The 19,513-nt window shown below is 50.0% G+C and overlaps 1 protein-coding gene across 1 annotated transcript; it reads right to left on the bottom strand.

Moving 5' to 3' along the window:
- Positions 1 to 1,361: 1,361 nt before the first annotated feature.
- On the bottom strand, positions 1,362 to 13,807 carry CCNL1 (cyclin L1). Its single transcript, XM_040073740.1, has 11 exons — positions 13,538 to 13,807; positions 13,274 to 13,348; positions 13,003 to 13,112; positions 6,916 to 7,036; positions 6,432 to 6,496; positions 5,068 to 5,167; positions 4,849 to 4,953; positions 4,458 to 4,599; positions 3,272 to 3,383; positions 3,076 to 3,174; positions 1,362 to 2,326 (listed from the first exon to the last, which is right to left on the bottom strand). Exons 1-11 carry the CDS (start codon positions 13,790 to 13,792, stop codon positions 1,975 to 1,977), a joined length of 1,536 nt encoding a protein of 511 aa, XP_039929674.1. The 5' UTR covers positions 13,793 to 13,807; the 3' UTR covers positions 1,362 to 1,974.
- Between the last annotated feature and the right edge of the window lie 5,706 nt (positions 13,808 to 19,513).

The following is a 19,513-nucleotide window of genomic DNA, read 5'->3' as shown; positions in this document are numbered from 1 at the left end:
AGGCAAAGCCCTGGGACATTTCCCTGTCCCTGTGGGTCTCATGTTCAGAGCCCAGTAGCAGCTCCTGATTTCCAGCAGCATGGCAGAGGCTGCAGCACCACCCAGGGCAGGAATCCTGCGATTTCCCTGGAAAACTGTCTCAGCTACTGAGATATGAGCAGAGCGCAGCCACAGCTGGCTCCTGGAGGTCAACACGGGTGCTTGAAGTCCATCAAGCAACCATGATTCATTTCTGTGGCTCAGAGTTCCAGGGAAACAGGGAAACTGTAAAACTCAGGGATTGTTCCAAGTCTTAGAGAGACAGGAGCGGTGGTGCAGGGACCCTGCAGCTCCTCCTGCAGGGCTTGGGGCACTCAGGGCTGTCACCTGTCCCTCCAGGCCCTGCTGAACACCCCAGAGGCAGCACCTCCTGCACATCCCAGCCCCCTGGGGAGGTTTTCCAGCCCTGCTGGGGAGTTTTCCCCGCCAGGAACAAACCCCGAGCTCCCTGGGCTGCCCGGGGGAGCAGGAGCTGTCCTGCTGCCCCACAGCTCCAGCTGCACAGGGAGGGGCAGCTCTGGAAGCACACAGGGGTCGGCTGTGCTCACACCAGGCCAGGGCTGGGCCCTCCACGGGTCACTCCCACACCAATCCCAAATCCAAGGCAGGCAGTGGTGCTGCTCCTCCAAACCCGGGGTTTTCCCTCTGCTCCGGACTATCCAAGCGTTTGTATCTGGGGGAAAAGCTCCTTCAATTTCCATAGCAACAAACATTTTCCTGAACACAGCACACACACACACGAGTTGTTACACAGACTGAAAAACAGCGGTAACCAAGAAACAGAGACATTTTATCTTTTCCTCCTCCAAAATATACATTGACTTTCTGCGTTTCCAGGGGGCTGGGACGTTCCAACCACGGAGCTCCTGCTCAGGTTTCCTCTCCTGAGGGGTGCAGAACATCTGCCCAGGAGCCTGGCACTGCCCCTGGGACAGGGGAACGGCGCAGCAATGGGGAGAGCAGCACAGCAAACACCTCTCACCTGCAGGCTCCAGCGGCACCCGAGCAGCAGCTCAAGAATCGGATTGCTCCTGTCCCCTCGCAGCTCTCGTGTCCCACGGCAGACACAGCTCCAGCAGTGTCCCAGCAGCTCCTGCCATCACAGGGGACACCAGCAGCCCGTCCCTCTGAACTGCAGACAGGCCCACCAACATTTACCCAACGGCTGCAGCCCCAGGAGGACAAAAATATCCACACCCCCCTGTCCCACTGAGGCACGAGGGTCAAAGCCGTGGTGTGTAACAAAACCAAGTTTAGTTTGCACACGTTTGGCATCCAACAGGCAGTAAAAAAAAAAAAAAAAAAAAAAAAAAAAAAAAGCTTCATATTTTATTTCTTGTAAAAATCTTTTGAACACATGCAGACTAAAACCAGTGTAAGAAAGTCTCCACCATGTTTAAACAAATAACTATACTTAAATATAAGCGTCTGCAATTGACTGGTATAAAAATAAGGTACGTTTTGCCTTTTTACAGAAATCCTTTCTCCAGTTCTCAGCTCAATAAACAATACACAACTCTAATACATACAGTGAACCTGATCGATTTGCCACCTCTGGGATACTGCTAAGGTATTATGTGCAAAAGTTGGTAACAGTTTCTTTCCCAAAAGAAAAACAAAAACAAAAAACCAACCCAAAAAAAAAGTCTTCTACACCTTTTAGAAAAGGAGACGGGGGTTGAAGCTGCAGCAAGCCCTGCAGTCCGAGGGCTGGGTGCTGGGCGCAGTCCAGGGCTGGGTTCCAGGATGGGATCCTGGGGCTGGGCACAATCCGAGGCTGGATCCCGGGGCTGGATCCCAAGGGCTGGGCACAGTCCGAGGCTGGACACAGTCCGACGCTGGATCCCGGGGCCGGGCACAGCCCGAGGCTCGGTCCCAGGGCCGGGCACAGCCCGAGGCTCGGTCCCAGGGCCGGGCACAGCCCGAGGCTCAGGCTCAGCGGCGGTGCCGACCGTGCCCCGAGCGGCCGCTGCCGTGGTGTTTGCCGCCCTTGTGGGAGCGCTCGAAGGAGCGCGAGCGCTCGCGCCGCTCCCGGTGGTGGCCGCGCTCGTGCCGGTGCTTCTTGGCCGCCTCCGAGTGCTCCCGGGATTTGCTCTGCGAGCGGGAGCGAGACTTTTTCCGCTTGTGGCCGTGTCTGCCGGCGCCCTTGAGCTCCTCGCGGCCGTGCTTGGCCTTGGCGTGGGGAGAGCCGTGGTTGTGGTGCCGCCGGGGGCTGCCGCTGTGGCTGCGCGAGCGGCTGCGCGAGCGGGAGCTGTAGGTGCCCGACAGGCTCCGCCGGTTGTTGTAGCTGGGGAAAGCAAAGGGGAAATCGGCGCTTAGAGCTCCCGAGTCACTGCAAGAAATCGGGGCTTGGCCCTCGGGGATAAGTGAGGGAGGACGGGGAATGTCTGGGGTCTGGGATTTAAGATCCTTCCAACCCCAAGCGCTCTTGTGAGTCTTTTAGTTGAGCTCATTTGAAAATAAACAGCTCAAACTAAAAACAGAATGCAGCATCTTTTGTAGGCCTTGTCAACACCAGATCAATGTTTGGGTGCTGCGTATTTCCTTCAGTGACTTCCCTGAGACCCAAGTTGCTAACTTAGATGTGAGCCTGAGGATTGTTAGAATCCCCCTGCCTAAAGCCAGCAGCCCTCAGTGCATGCTCCTCTCCCATAGCACGGGAGGGGCAGAGCCCTGAGGAGCCAGGCACCGCACCAGGGAGCGCTGACACGAGGAGGCTGCACACGGGGCACTTCTCTTCCCTTCCAAGGGCACTGCTCCCACTGGTAACGGGATCCTCGGGAAGACTTAAGGCCAGCCCAGCACAGACTCCTCAGGCACAGTGCAGCTAGGACAGGCTCACATTTTACAGCCTCAACTCTTAAGAGCAGCTCCACACCCAGCACCGAGCCTGAAGCGAAGCCAAGCCTCGCCGTTTTGCCGCCCCTGGCCGTGGGCAGTGCAAAGCCCTGCTGCAACGCCCTCTTTTCATCCCAGCACACTCCCAGGGCTGTGTGCCAAAGCCCAGCACCCCCCAGCAGCCCCAGCCCCACTCACTGCCTGCGGGGGCTGTGGGAGCGGGAGCGGGACTTTGTCCGGGAGCGGGACCGGCTGGCGCTTCGGCTGCTGCGGCTCCTCTTGCTCTCCTTCCTCAGCCTGCAGGGCACAAACCAAACTGCTCAGGCACTGCCACACCACGCAGGAGATCAGCTGGAGGCGTCTGCACTCAGTGCGGAGCAGGAGTTTTACCTACCCGTTGTAAGGGCTCTTGGAGGTTTGCTGCCTCTCTTCTGGCTCTTTTTTAATGGTTTTGGTGTTCACAGACACTGGAGATTTCTCCTCAGCTTTTACTTCTCTTGGGGAAGCTAAGAATTAAATTTCAGTTGAAAATCAGTTCTTTATTCATCCTTTGTCATAAACGCAGTGTACACCCCTCAGACACCTTTCACCAGGATTTGCACTAGGTGTAGATATGAACTCTACATCTATTATTTCATGCCATGTCTCCATTTGCATTCACTCCTGGAACGGGATATTTGTGAGGAAACCCTCTGCCCATGAAGGAGGAACAGCACTGGGACCCTCAGAGCACACAGCCACGCTCACCTGGGGCCAAAAGGTGCAAAGCAGAAGCTGCCCCTGTGCCCCACAATGCACAACTTCTTACCCTGGCATTTATTTCCAATGCTAAAGAAAGGTTTAAAGCCTGCCCAGCAAAATGACAGATGTCATCTTTACAACAATGGCACAAATATAAATGAGTAACAGATAAAATTATGGAGTTAATACGTCAGTCTGTCTCTCCAGACAGCTGGTACAGCCAGAGGTGGATTCACCTTTCAGGGAAGGGCTATTAAGCCCACCAGAGCTCCTGCTTTCAAACTCTTCCAACCTGGGCTCCCCCCTCGCAGAAAACACCCCCCTTGCTCTGTGAGAAATTCACACTGCCCAGCCCAAAGACCTCTGAAAAGTCAGGACTCTTGAGGAGAACCCGTGAGAGTTCAGACAGCCTGGCCAGTTCAAAATGCAGCTTCCATTTAATCCCCTGATGCCAAGGCAGGGCTGGGCCTCTCCCTCCTCCCTCTCCTGCCCTCCCTGCACCAAACCCTTGCCAAGCCCATTAAAAACAGCCAGGGGAAGGAATTTGCACAGATACCTGCTGCAAAGGGGGCCGTGGAGGCTACTGCAGCACCCCCAAATTAAATCCAAAAAGCCTCTCTTCACACCACAGAATACACAGCAATTCATGCTTCATTAGCTCACTCTCTTTAGAGGGCATATTATTAATATATCACCCTCTTATCTGGGGAAATATGGAATAAAGCATCTATTTTCTCTCAAAACTGCTTTCAAGGTTTTGAGACCGGTTTTAAAATAAATGTTACAAAAAAACCAACCCAAAAACCAAAAAAGGCTTTTCTGTTCAGAAACAGACTTACATGGTTTGGATGCAGGAGAAAAGCCACCCAGTGTTGATAGTGCTGGAGTTCCATCTGGATTTAAACCTTTTGCTTTCAGTTTTGCCTCCTGTAGTGCCATTTTCCTCTTTTCTACTTCTTTATCCAGAAATTCGTAATTGGGCTGTGGAAGCAACAACCAGGTAAGAAGCTGAACTAATTTAACTCATATTTCATCTCATTTCTGAAAAATACTGGATTGGCTTTTAATGATCTGTCCTGTAATGTAACTCCCAGAATTTGTTCTCTCCTTAGAGAAGCCCTCCCCATTAGAATGTCTGTATTAGGCATCCCCAAACTTTTCTGGACAATCACAACTCAGCTCAAGCTGCACTGAGCATCAAAGCAGCAACACCCAACACGTTGAACTCACCTTCTTCCTGGTATAAAGCTTCAGAGTTGTTAAGCAGATCTCCTGAATCTCCTCTTCCGTGGTGCCAAAGAGCAGGAACCAGTGGGGACGGGTAGGCAGGGGGATCTGAAAATCGGACAAGGAGAAGCTTAATGGAGATTTCATGTCAGGTTTTGTTGAAATATTTCCACGGATTTCCTCGAAACCAGAGCAGCAGAGCTCAGTGCAGCCAGGGCTCACCTGCAGGGCTCTGGCGGCGAGGTAAATGCACGCGCACGCGATGGTCTCCGGCTGGAAGCGGACAAACACGTTCGTCCGGAGGCTGTCGTTCATGTAGTTCCTAAAAAAACCAAGCAGCACAGGTTGGAACTCTGGTTTGCTGTTCTTTTAAAGGATAACAATACTGGAGACTCAATTGACTTTATTATTTTTTCTGTTGTTACATTAAACGTGCTATTTCTTTCAGGTTGTGCTGGATGTTTACGCGTGTCACAAGGTGACAGCTTGCACCACTGCCAATGTTTTAAACCCCGAGGCAATAATGTGTAGCAGTAAATCCAAGTAGTGCGGTGTGGCCATTTCCTGGGTTAAATTACCCTGGAAAGTGTCCACTGAGTTACAATTTAACAAGTACTTTGCATCTGTCCAGCTGATTGTCTTAAAAATCAATGCAGAACTCAAGAGCCATCAGGAGAGCAAGGTGTATTTCCAACCTACCATTATCCAGAGGCTATGTGCAACCTGCAGAGCTCATAAAACTCTGACTGCATTTAAATTCTGCGTGGTTTGAGTGCCTTTAACCTCATCCAGGGAGATGCACCCCCTTTGCCCACTGAGTGTTGGAAAAGATCTGTGAGTTAGAGCTGGGCCCCTGAGCTCCTGTGGTTGCACAGGGCTGGCACTGCCAGTAACACACGCCCAGAGATGCAGAGAACAGCAGAGCTCCACGGATTTCTAAATTCCCAACACGGGAGAGAGAACAGCAGTCAGTCAGCGAGGACTCTACACCCCTGTGCCCAGCCTGGCTGCTAAGTGAACATGCTGCATGCACTGTCACCCTCCGCTAAAATCAAGTTTCAGTGTTAAATCAACTAAAAAAAAACGCTGGCATAATCGTCCCCCACGTGTCCTTTAACATACAGCAGGTAGGCAACAAAGACATCCAGAGAAACAGTCGTAACAGTTACTTCTAGAACCAAATATACAAATCCTGGCGCCAGGACAGAACTAGGAGGTGCTGCCCGATGGCTTTGGGTGACGGCAGTGAACTCGCTGAGGCTTGCACTGGCTTGGCTGGAGAGAAGGGCAGCCAAAGCAGCCATCCCCAGGTCATGGGCTGAGGTGCAGAGGGCAGAGCTCTATGACTTACCAGCAGGGACTACCCTTCAATCAAAGAGTAGAAAAAAGAACAAAGTTAAATTGAGTTCTCCATCGCCCCGCTGGAATCAAGCCATGAAAATAGTAAGCAGAAACAAGCGCCACGAGATTGTCCAAACGTGTTTGGGTGGTAACTTACATCTCATTGCCTTGCCTAAGGATCAGCAGGCTTGTTATTTCTGCTACTATTTTCCTGGCTAGCAAAAGAATGGAAAATAGCAACTTACCAGGCTGTCTGTACCAGGGTTTGATTACGTTCACATTCAAGGACTTGTAAATACATAACAATGATCTGAGGAATAAGGAAGGGGGGAAAGAGAAAAAAAGACTCAGTTTCAACACATAAAGGAGGAGTAAGGCAGTAAACACCTACAAATGTAGAAATAAAATCAAACAGTATGCCCGAGCAATGGGGGCTCCTTCTCTCCAAGCACACACTCTAAGCTCTCCTGTCACCCCATCACATTCAGACAATTCTTTATTTCACTACTTCTCCACTATTTTCAAACCAGCCGCCTCTACCCTTTCCCAGGGAAGGACTTTTATTAACACAGCTCTTTGCCCAAGTACTCTGGCAAAAGCATTAATAACTAGAGGAGAATAAAGAGAAGAATTCAGGTCATTCTGACACCTGTGTTTCTTGTTCCACAGCTCCCAGTGATGGACCAAGGTAGAGTAAGAATTACAATTACATTATCGTTGAGAACTCACCTTATGAGGATGCTTGACATGAACACAAAATCCCAACTCCTTCAGTACCCTCCTTTCTGCTTTGATTACTTGATTTTTGGTGTTTATGTAGTTCTGATCAAGTATCAGGGGGCTTGGAGTCCTATAGTTTGCAAGAAATAAAATCAAAACTGTTTTGCATATCCAAAAATAACGGCAACTCTGTTTTCCCTTCCAACCAACTAATGGCAACAGAAACCGGTTTTCAACTCCTGCAAGCAAGTTTAAGCATTAATCTTGTGCTGTCCAAGTTTAGATAAACTAGTTTAGTTGCTGCTTTTGGCTAGCTACAGATTAGATGGCTGAGATTAAAAAAAAAAATAAATAAAAAAATAACCTTCTGCTCCTGTGTATGCAAACTGCACTGCTCCAGCTGCTGGAAGGAGCTGGCTTGATGGGGGCACTCCCAAGAACTTTTCCTCTCCGTGGCAGAGGGGGCAGAAGGAGTCCTTTGCCAGGCAGGATTTCAAAGCAGAACTAAGCCAGAACAGGCTTCTCTCACTGGTATTAAAGTAGCAACTCGTGCTCTAGAAATTGCAGTTTCCTATGCACCGAGGAGCAGCTGATTCACCCTTCAGAGAAGCCAGCCCTGCCCTGTGATGTGTGAAAGGCTGAGCGAAGCACAGAATTAACCTGGAAACAGGCAGGGATCTGCCTGGGACTCTGGGCCTGCTCCCCTCTCCAGGGGTGCCAGGGATGATCCTGCTGCTGTCTGCATTCGCAAAACAACAGCTCACTTCAGAGAGAGGTTTCAAACTCCAGCACTGTCAATCCTAATTCCTTCCTAATCCAACCCCTGAACTGTCCAGAGCATGTTTAGTCACAGTAACCTTCTGATGCGCAAGTGTCACACTCCATTGCACATTCTTTGCTTTGTCTGTGCTTAGACTTGACCTTTCAACATTCCACATGGGATCTTTTAATCCACTTCCTCCTGAAGGCAAGACCAGCTTTTTCCCTGTAATATGCCTCACACATTCCATGTGCTTTCCAAAGAAGAGTAATGGTTTTGCAGCTCGTTATGCTCTAACAAACCACTCTGTGTACATGATACACCCCAAGCACTGGTGACAAATTTATTTTACATTACCTTCAAAAGAAAAAAAAAAAGTAATGCAAAGTGGATTCAAAATACAGCTTTTGTTGTATCAGACAAAATAATTCACTGCCAACTTGCAAATTCCATGAGTGGATCTCACTTCTCTTCCCCGACAGGTCACAGAACAGAAAAAACACTCCAAAAACCAAGTTTCCCACCCCAGGAAGAAAGGGTGAGTTTAATGACAAGGCTGGAATAATCCAGTTTATGCCATGACCTCTGCAGTCACCTGGACAGGCACTGATGGCCACAACAAACTTCTCTGACGAAAGCGTCTTGTTGTATCACGGTGCACCTGAAGCGTGAGCTGTCCCTGCTCCTTCCGCAGGGCTGATGCAGCTCCCAGCTCTGGCATGAACAGCTGCAGCTCCCTGGTGCCAGGGTGGACCTGCAATTCAGGCACTGTCTCATTACACAAAATGCCAGGTTTGCCAGGTTCCAGCAGAGTAACTTCTCTAGTTAAGTGTTACTCACTCATCAGGGCAAGTTTATGAAGTTATTAATTTCAGCTCCTCTAAGTAAACCCAAAATTGGGAGATTTTTTTTCTTTTGTTTATGGTTGGTTGTTTTTCTTTTTTCCCCATAAATGAACTGAAAAAGAAAAGCTTTTTAAGCCTCTTTAAGTTAACTACTTTGGTGAAGAGCTGATTTTGTCTGAACACTTCAGCACTACAGAGACAGGCTGAGCACGGTGCTCTGGAGTGCGACAGAGGAACAACCAAGCTGAGTTCTTCCCAGCAGTGAAGCTGCTTCACTTCCAATTCATTCCCATCACTTTTACTGGTGTTGGTAACATTTCCTTCAGTATTGCTCTCCACAATTTCACCTTGAGATCACTGGCATTAACAGGATCTGCAGAGCAGAGTTCAGGAGTCCAGGCTGTCTGTCAGCAGAGAGCTTCATCACAGGTGGGAGATCCCGGGTTACACACTCAGCACAGCCATGACTTCCAGTCTAGTAAAACAATCTGCAGTGCAGTCAGGATTATCCACCACCTTCCACAAGTCCCTGCACTCCCTGAGAGCTCTGGAAGGAAGTTAGGGTGGCCCCAAGTGCAGCAGGACAGATGGGAGCCTTCACTGCATTTTAAGGTTTCAGTGTCCTTGCACAGGGCCACGGGATCAGCACCGACAGGTCACACTTGGCCCATGTTCCACAGCACAGGAATCCCAACGTGCCAAGTGTGCTTTGCTCTACTCTGCTGTCCCACATTTCCTTTGGTCACAAGTCCTACAGCCCTAAGGAAGCCCTGAAAACCATCAGTTTATCCAGACAGGACTTCCAGACAAACACAGCCTTTTATCCACTCATGGAAAATAAAAATCTGCAGGAGACTTAAGTGTTTTACTGCATCTTATTACTGGCACGAGTCAGGTTCTCCACTGCATTGATTCACCAGTTTAACAGTTGTGCCATTAAGTCTGCAATGTTGGTAAACAATGATTTACAAGTTAGAAACTTCAGAGATTCCCCTTTGAAAAACTTCTTTGTTTTCTACTTAGAAAAAGAGGAACTCTGCCTGTGCATTTGCTGCGCTTAATTCTCAGTCCAAGATTTATCTTAGGGCCAAGTAACAAACCAGAGAAATAGAATTTATAAGCTTATATATGAAATATAAGCTTTAAACCCTGTATAGCCAAGGAGCGTTTCAAGTTCCTACTTGGAATCTGTTCCTTCAGGCCAACACTAGTGCTCCAGACAAGACTTTAGGAACTGAGCACACAGTGGCCTCTCTGGGAAGTCAATCCAACCCTTAAGATGCAAAACTTGATTGGGATTTAGACTGTGTAACAACCCAGAAGATTAACACACACTGTATTGTGCTTGTGACAATAAATAAATTACAAATACCTTTTTTTTTTTTAAATTACTCTGACAAATGAGGCCTAAGTTCTCTGCACAGCTTCACTGGGTGTAATATTAAACTTTGGAGTCTTTGGCGTGACTAACACTCGGAGGAGCAGCGCCCTGCGTGGAGTTTTGTTCCTAATGAGCAAAGTACTCGTGACAAGTACAGCAGAGCACCAGCACCTCGTTCCAAGGAGCAGAGATCTGTTATGCTGGTCAGTAAAAGAACACCAGTTCTCTGTTTGTCTCCAGGATCACAAACACAAGCAGCACAGGTTTGCAGGCAGTCTGAAGGCTCTAAGAACGTGTGTGTCATTAACGCAGCCCCACTGCAGGGCCCCTGAGTGAGGAACGGCTGACTGAGCACCTCAAAGCACCACGTGAGATTACAGCACCACACGAGTCTCATTTCCAGTCTCAGGACCTTCTGCAGCTTTCGGGGACAGTTAAAAGAAATGAAATCAACTTCAGACTACATTCTATAAATTAAACAACAGTTGCACTTTGCTCAGAACAGAGAGGTTTTGGCACACAGTTATTTAAAAAGCAATTTTTCCATAGTACGAGCTTGTCTCCATGCACACAAACATTTTTACATGCAGTTCTACATCACATATGCTCGTCAAAGATCCCAAAGATAATACGCTTTGTCCAAAACACTTATTTAGCTTTTTCTTACTTCTCAGCATTAGAAACACCACCTCAGTTGACTACATGTCTCAGAAAAAGAAAATTCCAATGCAATTCCCAGTTCTGCAAACAGGTACATAGAAGGGACTGCTTACATGACAATTGATAAAAACGTACAAATTCAAGACTTCCGTACCCTTGTTTTACTGTGAATTCAAACTGCAGTTATACAGAGCCAGACAGTGGAACTAAGAACCCAAAACTGGTTAAGAAAGAAAGCAAAGCCTACCCAAACTACCCCGAACTCGTGTGCAGGTTAAGAGCTTCAGTTAACAGAAATGCTAAGACTAAAAAAGAAAAGTACAGCAGCCTGTTTCAGTTCTGGGTTGTGTGTGAGAGACTAACTACAGCCTAAGTGTTAGCTTCAGTAAAAAAATAAAATAAAAAAAAATAAATAAAAGGTCAAGCTAGTATTCTAAAAACCTGGACAGCAAAGAAAAAAGCTTATAACAAGATACAGGAGTTCTTCCAAATGGTTCACCAGCGGCCAACCTGTTAGTCCCCCGATTCCAGTGACCTATGCTCAGAGCACTGGCTTCTCCTTGGGGATTTTCGATACTTCACTCACTGTTGCCATGACGACAGCTTCATCTTTATGTACCACTCCACATCACCCAGGCTTTGGTAAATGTAGCTGGTCGCTGTATAGTCGGTTGCAAGGGAAAAAAGAGTTGAAGTTAATAACGTGTACAGGTGATGGAACTGTCAGCTTGTAAAAAGTACAGAAAAATGTTTACATCCTGCTTGCTACAAAAAAAAAAAGGGGGGGTGGGGGGTGTGCAAGCCTGAATGTCAGACCGCAGCATTTTTAAGGTTAATTTCATGCAGATTCACTCAGAATCGCAGAGCAACAATACCCATTTCTCCCGAAAATAATGGGTAGCAGTGCACGATTTCTCTGGACATGATGCACTTTAGGCACCACGTAACATGCACAAGTTGGGATTTGGAACAGGCTAGCTGGAAAGATTTAAATTCACAGGTTAAGTTCAGTTTCTCTGATCCTTCACAACAGCACAAAGAAACAACTAATTTGTATTCTCGTTGCAAAGAAAAGCGAGGCATATGATTAATTAACCTTCACTGCCTGGACAGAGGCCAGAACGTTACTAATCACTGAGCCTGCTCCAGTAATTCCAATAGCCAGACTCCCTTAATAACTGTGCAAGACAATCCCACTGAATTCACACCTGGCATAACTTCACACAGCTCTCTCAGGGCCATCAGGGAGAACGGCTTTAAAGGCCAGACAGAACAAAGCTAAATCCCGAAGTGTAACGCCAGCTCTTCCTCCTTGGATCTAGAACTAACCAGGACAACACCATCAGGAAGGCGGCCAAAGCCAAAGCGCTTCGACAGAAGCATAACCAGGATAAAGACACCAACAAACAGCTGGCTTCCCTAAGGGATCCCTACTGCTTCTCAGAAAAGCTTGCACAACACGAGTTTAAATGCCTGCCCTCACTTGGCGACACGGGCAGGGAAATAAAGCGTGAATTTAACACTGTAGCTGAAATCAAAATCCTTTTGTAACTACGGAGCACCTGAAACTTTAAGTAAGCAGGCACCAGAAGCAAAGCCGAAGCCTCCAATCTCAGACTGACACGGCTGCCCGACAGGATTAAGGAGATTTTGTGTTTAACCTGGAGAACTCTTTCCCTTCAACCACGCCTTCCTCCTTTCAGTGCCTCGGTTATTTGCTTTACACGTGAAAAACGTGGCTTTACACACAAAGAGCAGCATTAGGCGCCCGGAACGGGGACAGCTCTACCCCACGTGCGCAGGCACACGGCACCAGAACAACGCAGCTCTCACTTTCTGCACGTAAAAACACCTGCAGCCTCCCAGACTCAGTGACACGTCCCTCACCAGGAAAGCTGCAAACACTGCAGGCCAAAACAAGTCTTTTTTTTTTTTAAAGGTACTTTTTAAAATGGCTTTTTCTAAAAGGCAACGCTGTCTCCACCGAAAGTTCAGCCTCTAAAGAGGTACTTTCCTAGCACCACCACGACACTTGGGCAGCCACACACTAATGAGAGAAAAGCATCAGGACCGCTGAGTACAGTTACACAACTGGAAAATACACAGCAACTCACTAACAGGCTACTCACACCTAAGACTACCTTACCATAACTACGAGACGTCAAAAAAAAATCAACAAACGTACCTAGAACTACAACCGTGGTCCTAAAACTAGAACCAATACTTGCCAATCGTAACTCGTAGCTAAATCAACAACGAAAACGGGTCTACCAAGTGAACAAAAGCAGAAGCAGCCGAGATTGCACTGTACTGCCTACACAGCAGCCAACGGGCACTCCCTTCTCAATTTTAGGTCGTTGAACTTAGCCTGGAAAAATACTGTGAATTGAGAACTGCAGCGTAGATTAGTGGTAACAGGTGCTTTATGCTCATAACGAAGCTGATCTTACCTTTTTGCTCTTAACTGCCGCAAGTGATGGAACACGTTGATCACGTCCCTTATCCGACGAGGCGCCTCTTCGATTTTGGACGCGAGATTGATGCAGGCCATAGCAACAATCTGAAAAGAAGCCCCGTTTCCGTTAAGCAAACGATTTCCAGCCCAGATAAAATGAGAATTATGTAAGTAAGAAGCAAATCCGCCAGGCTCGAAGCGAGCGGCCCGCGTGGCGCGTGGCCGCCCCAAGCCGCCCTCTCCCATCGCGCCCGGGCCGCGCTCACCTCGAAGCTGTGCTTGACGAAGGACTTGGAGTAGAAGAACCGATGGAACAGCACCTGCCCCGTCGCCATGGCCACCTGTGAGGGCAGAGCAGGAGGAGGGCGAAGGAGCCGAGTCAGTGCCCTGGCCCAGCCGCCGCCATTTTGTGTGAGGCACCGCCGCCCCCCCCCGCGCCGCCTCACGCCCTTCCCGCCGCCACAATGGCGGCACCCGCCCTTCCCTTCCCTTCCTCCCCTGACCCCCTGGAAGCCCCGGCGAGGGCCCACCTGCGGCAGCCGCAGCAGGATGCCGGCCGCCTGGATGAGCTCGCAGCCCAGGATGCGCAGGTCGGTCTCGCACTGCAGGTCCAGCCCGTCCTGCATGGAGGGGGTGGGCGAGAGCCGCTCCTCAGGGATCAGCGAGTGGTCGATGGTCAGCGACACCTCGGAGTAGAGCCGGTCGCCGATGAGGATGCCCGGAGCGGCGGGAGGCGGCGGGGCGGGGGCGGCGGGCGCGGCGGGGCCCGGGTGCGCGGCGGCCATGGCGGCGGAGCGGGCGCTGGGTTCCGGTCCGCTCCCGGCGGCGGCCGCGCGCCGACTGCGCGGCCCCGCGCGTGACGAGAGCGACAGCGCCGCGCGCGCGCGCGCGCGGGGGACGGCGGGAAAAAAGAGTCCGCGGGACACGCCCCGGGAGCCGGGATGGGAACGGGATCGGGAATGGGACACGGAACCGGGACAGGGAACGGGATCGGGAATGGGACAGGGAACCGGGACAGGGAATGGGACACGCCCCAGGACCGGGAGTGGGAATGGGAACGGGATCGGGAATGGGACACGCCCCAGGACCGGGAATGGGAATGGGAACGGGATCGGGAATGGGACAGGGAACCGGGACAGGGAATGGGAACGGGACCGGGAATGGGAACGGGATCGGGAATGGGACACGGAACCGGGAATAGGAACGGGATCGGGAATGGGACAGGGAATGGGACACGGACCGGGGATGGGAACGGGATCGGGAGCCGGGAATGGGGCCGGGACCTGGGAACAGGACAGGGAACAAGAACAGGACAAGCACAGCAGACAGGAGACCGGGACAGGAATGCAGGAACGGGAACGGTACCGGGACAAGGGATCGGGAACGGGACCCGGTGTAAAGCAGCGCAGAGTAAGAGGGAGCGGGAATGGTGCTGGCTAAACCGCGGTTTAACCCCAGGATCACCGCAGTCATGGGGGCTGGAAAGGATCTGTCAGGGTCAATCCAGTCCATCCCTGCCACGGGCGGAGACACGGTACGGAATAAATGTGTAGAATACAGAAATGTCACATGGGGGGCGGGGGGGGGGGGAAATGCATAAATTTGAATAAAATTTAAGGTGATTGTGGGTTATTATTTGCAGAAGGTGGGTTGCGCCTTTCCAGACTGGAAACGTCCAGCGGAAAGTTACCTCCAACTTCATTAATTACGGAAAAACAAAATCCAGCTCCTGCTGTTTTAGCCGTTGTAGGTAATAAATTCACAATAACTGAAAACATTCCCACATGGCGAGACGCGCGGAAGAGCACAGCGGCCGTCAGCCACCGCTGCTCCGAATTCCGCGCTCCCGAATGTCGCCCTCGGCGGCGCCAGTAGTGTCCCAGCGCTCCCGGCCTAGGCCCGGATGTCGCGACATGTCCCCGCTGTCGCGACCACGCGGGACGCGGTCACGGGCACAGCCCCGGCGGTTGCGTCACTTCTGGGAAGGGCCGAAGCACGGCGCCGGGCCGCAGCACAGCGCCGGGCCGCGCGCCCCAGATCCCTCCGCGGCCGTAACCGCTCGCGCGCCAAGCGGCTAAGTCCCGCCTCCCCTCGGCAGCCGCGGTCGCTGATTGGCCCGCTGGGTTTGAGTGGCAGCGGCGCCTGAGGGGCCGTGCCCGCCATGTTGTGTGGGGAGCAGGGGGCGGCCCCGCCTCGCCCGTGTCTGCGGGAGTTCCGCGGGAACAGTCACAGAATCCCAGTCACAGAAATGGAAAAAACCTCCAGCGTCGAATTCAAGCTGTGACAGATCCCCACCTTGTCCCCAGCTCAGAGCACTGAGTGCCACCTCCAGCCCTTCCTTGGACACCTCCAGGAATGGGCACTCCAAACCTCCCTGGGCAGCCCCTGCCAGTACCTGAGCACCCTTTCCATGGGGAAATTCCTGCTGCTGTCCACCCTGAGCCTCCCCTGAGGCCGTTCCCTCTCCTCCTGTCCCTGTTCCTGCGAGCAGAGCCCGATCCCCCGGCTGTCCCCTCCTGTCAGGGACTTGTGCAGAGCCAGGAGATCCCCCCTGATCCCCCTTTTCTCCAGGCTCAGCCCCTTCCCAGCTCCCTCAGCCCCTCCTGGTGCTCCAGCCCTTTTCCAGCTCCATCAGGATCAGCCGTGAGGAGGAGGCCGAGGTGTTCGTGGTCTGCTCATCCTCCTCATGGGGTGTGGAGCAGCGCCTTATTTTGTGTCACGGTTACAGTCATTAATAAATCTGCTCAGTTTTACAAACACATATTTTAGAAAGGTCTCCGCAGTATGTTTGGTTTTTACGCTTCTTTTCCTATTATAATTTGGGGCTTCAGAGTCTGTAACTGTCACCAAAATAGTGGTTTTTAAATGGAAATAAAGCATTTAATTGGGAGCTGTTTTATGTGCAGGTTCATGACTCAGCAGGGATCCTGGCTATTTGGAAAGGACATTATTTATTATTCAGTTATTCGGAATAGTTCGCCCTATTTTCCTGGCCCTTTGACAACCTCACCTCCTATGGCCATGTGCTGTACAATCCCTGAGATTTTAAAAACAATTTTACACAGAACAAAAAAAAAAGTCTCACTGCCAACCTGGAACAGCACTGGCCTTTTATAAACCTGGAACAGTCTTTGGAGTTGTGATAACAGAGCCAAAAAAACTCCTACGAACCCACAGTGCTGGTGCTAAACGCCTCTGCTACGGCAAAAGCAATTTACAACCCACGGAATGCACCAGAGATTAAAGAACGAGTTATAAAAGGAGAGCTGGCAAAAGTTGACTCAGCCCTCTGACCCTCAGATTAGCCTGAAGTGAAAATCCCGGTTTGTGTGGTATTTGCAGAAGGCAACCAGCACTTTCCGTTTCCCTCCCAGTAGCACCGTGTGCCAGAGGGGCTGGAAAGGAGGGAAAACGAGTCATGGAAGCAGCAGGTGTCAGCACAGTGGAATTTGCCCACTTCTTTTTTTTTTTTTTTTCTTCCCCGCGCACACACCCGACATTTATTGCTTTTTAACGCGCTCCAGTTTTCCAGGTTCCGCTTTGGTATTTCGAAAAGCTGCGGAGCACTGCGCTTGCTCTCCTGGCGCAGCTCAACCCACCCGCCGTCCTTACCGATCCTTGGGGGTTTTATGCGGGTCATTTTTGAACTCAGCAAGGATGAGCGGTGCCTCGTCCCCTGGGCAGCAGGAGCGGCGCTTTGTTGCCAGGACACTGCAGGAAAATGGCATCCATCAATAACTGCTGCTTGAGTCGTGATGAGGCATTAACGAGCCTGGTTCTCCTGGAGGAGCCCTTTGGCCTGCAGCTCTGCAGGCCGTGGAAGCTCCTCTTTAAATCGGTTGTACGCAAATGTAAACGGATTTTCTTCTTGCAGGCGTCTGATCGCAGTGAGAGACACCAAAGCTGAGCGATAAAAAAGGGGGGAAAAGGAAGCACCTCATGGAAAGTGAGTTTGGGATATCCCAAGCTCTCCGTTCCGGTGGGCAGTGGCATCACCCCAGCGCCTAGATCCCCCCAGGATTTACAGGCTGGGCAGCAAATTTTCCCAGAACAAAATACAAAAAGTTTCTTAGCAAAATGCTACAAATTACAGCGTGCAATTACCTTAACAGAGGAGAAGGGATTATTTTGGGAAAATAAGAACCTGTGATGACAGAAAAATCTGATTTCCTTGAAGAATGATGGCTGTAAGAAAACGTGACAGGAATTTAGGCAGCAAAATATTTTGACATGAGGTGATATCTAAAAGTTTCTGCTGTCATATCAAATAGACGAGACTAAAACAGTGCAGAATATGCTTAGGTCAACTTATTGGTCAATCTATTCATTAAATTCTAAAATCTCCAAAGGAAATCATTACTTGAAAGTTGTCTTCTTTTTTTTTTTTTTTTTTTTTTTTTTTTTTTTTTTTTTTTCCCCTATCACATAATTTAGGAGATTGACTTTAATTCTTCATGCTGAATGTGACAAATTAACTGAGAATCTGGATTTCCCTTCCATATCAGTGATAAAAATCTGCATTATCAGCTGGAACAGGGCTTCTGATGGCAAGTACAGCCCCCATATGTGTCGAGTCCTGGGTTTGCATTGATATAAAAGTTTGGTGCCAAAAACCTTGGCACTGGGATTTATTCCAGCTGGATAAACAGTGTTTTGCTCTGCCAAATTATAACTTGAAGAGAAAGTTGTTAGATACCTTTATGAAGGATTTATAGAGACTCCAGTTTCGGGCTCTGAATCAACAGCTCAGAGGAACAAGGAGGATTATTTGAAATCGTTCCCAGAGGGCGAGTTCTTTAAGTTCTTACTCACTGCTTTTGAAAGAGAAAAGAGGAATTGAGCAGCGGAGTCACACCCTGCAGTTTGCCCCGTGAATAACCGGGTGTGAAACCAGGCCAGTTGGGATACACTTGGCTGTAAATGTTTCTCTGTTTCAGGGTAACCGAGCCTTTACCTTCCACTCCCCGAATCCCTCTCCGCCTTGCTTTCAGCAGAATTCCTCTCACTCATTTCCTATTTACTGCAGTGGAGGCACAGGTGGTGACTGGCTTAAAGTATCAAGAAACGATTTAAGTATTGTTCATGTATTAAAGCAGGGTTTTTTTTTTTGGGGGGGGGGGTGGTGTGTGGGGGTCTTTTTTCCCCTCCCCAGTGATTCTGTCATCTAGAATGCAAAATTCACTGCAGAACTGGAAAACTGGTGCTCTTCAAACCTCATACTCAAGGCACAACATTTGTTGCCTTTTGATTTCTCTGTAAGTCTGCATTCCTGTGTGTGTTATATAGATTTTTCAGAAGATTTAGTGCCTAAATGAAGCCCGTTTCTCTCAGTTCATGAGTTCATGGGCTCGAGCCTTCAGGTTTCCCATCACAACGGACACGAATTGCTTGAACTTGTATCAAAGGCAGTGGGAAAACAAGGAAGTAAGGAATACTCACCATGTATTAAGATTAGTTTTTCCTGCACACTGATGTTCAGCAGCTCACATACCTGCAACAGTAGCATTAATAGAAATAAATATACAAATATAGCAGTTTGATGCATTTACAAATTGAACATCAGGCTTGAAGCCACTGAAGTTCAAACCTGTTTTCCAGCACATTTAGAACTCAACCCCACTTTTCTCCTTGAGACACGCCGCTGTTCCTGGAAAAGCAGGTGGAATTTGATTTATTGGATCTTATCAGGTCCCACTGAGGTGCAGGTCAGCAACAGTAACGACCTTTGGGGCTGGATCTCTCAGGAGAGGCTGGGTGTGAGCAGCTCTTCCACGGGGCGTGTTTGTGCATGGCCTGGCCACGGGAGCTGGGATCCTGTGCGGGCAGGAAGGAGAGCTTTGCACCGGGGCGGGTGACACCCCTGTGGGGATGTGGTGACATCCCTGCTGCCAGGTGGCTCCCAGGGCACGTGGTTTCTGCTGTGCCCCAGCTCTGACTCAGCGCTGCCCGTGGCGCCCGAAACCGCGAAGGTGTGACAGGAACAAACAGGCTGCTTCGCGTCCCCGCCGCGGCACGGCTCCGTCCTGGGCACAGCCAGCCCCGGGGAGCGACAAACCCTTCTGGCCACCCTCGGGAACGGGGAGACACGCACAGCAAATCTGGGTGACATCCCCGCTTGAAATCCCATCCGGCCCGGGGAAGTGCTGTGGGTCTGCTGGTGTTCCCAGCTGGGCTAGGAAAACTGGGGAAACAGCACCTGGGAGGGGATGATGCTGAGCATGGACCAGGTTCCCAAACCTGAAAATATCCTTCCCTCTAGCCACCAGCTCTCGTTTGCTCAGTTACTCAGGGATTTTAGGGAAATATATTTCAGAGAGACGGAATAAAGATTTCAAAAGAGTGGCTCTCACCCCCAGCTCCAGTCCAAGCTTTATTCTCGATGGGATATTCCAGGAGCCTGAGAAGAGAGAGAGAGAAGGAGGAAGAGACGGGGGTTTATCTAGTTTTTGGCCAAGGAAAGATATTGGCCCTGAGCCAATAGGGTCAGGAGTAGGTATGATAGGGAA

The sequence above is a fragment of the Hirundo rustica genome, chromosome 10 (genome assembly GCF_015227805.2).
Source record: "Hirundo rustica isolate bHirRus1 chromosome 10, bHirRus1.pri.v3, whole genome shotgun sequence".
Classification (NCBI taxonomy): Eukaryota; Metazoa; Chordata; class Aves; order Passeriformes; family Hirundinidae; genus Hirundo; species Hirundo rustica.
This window is presented reverse-complemented; position numbering and strand designations above follow the sequence as displayed.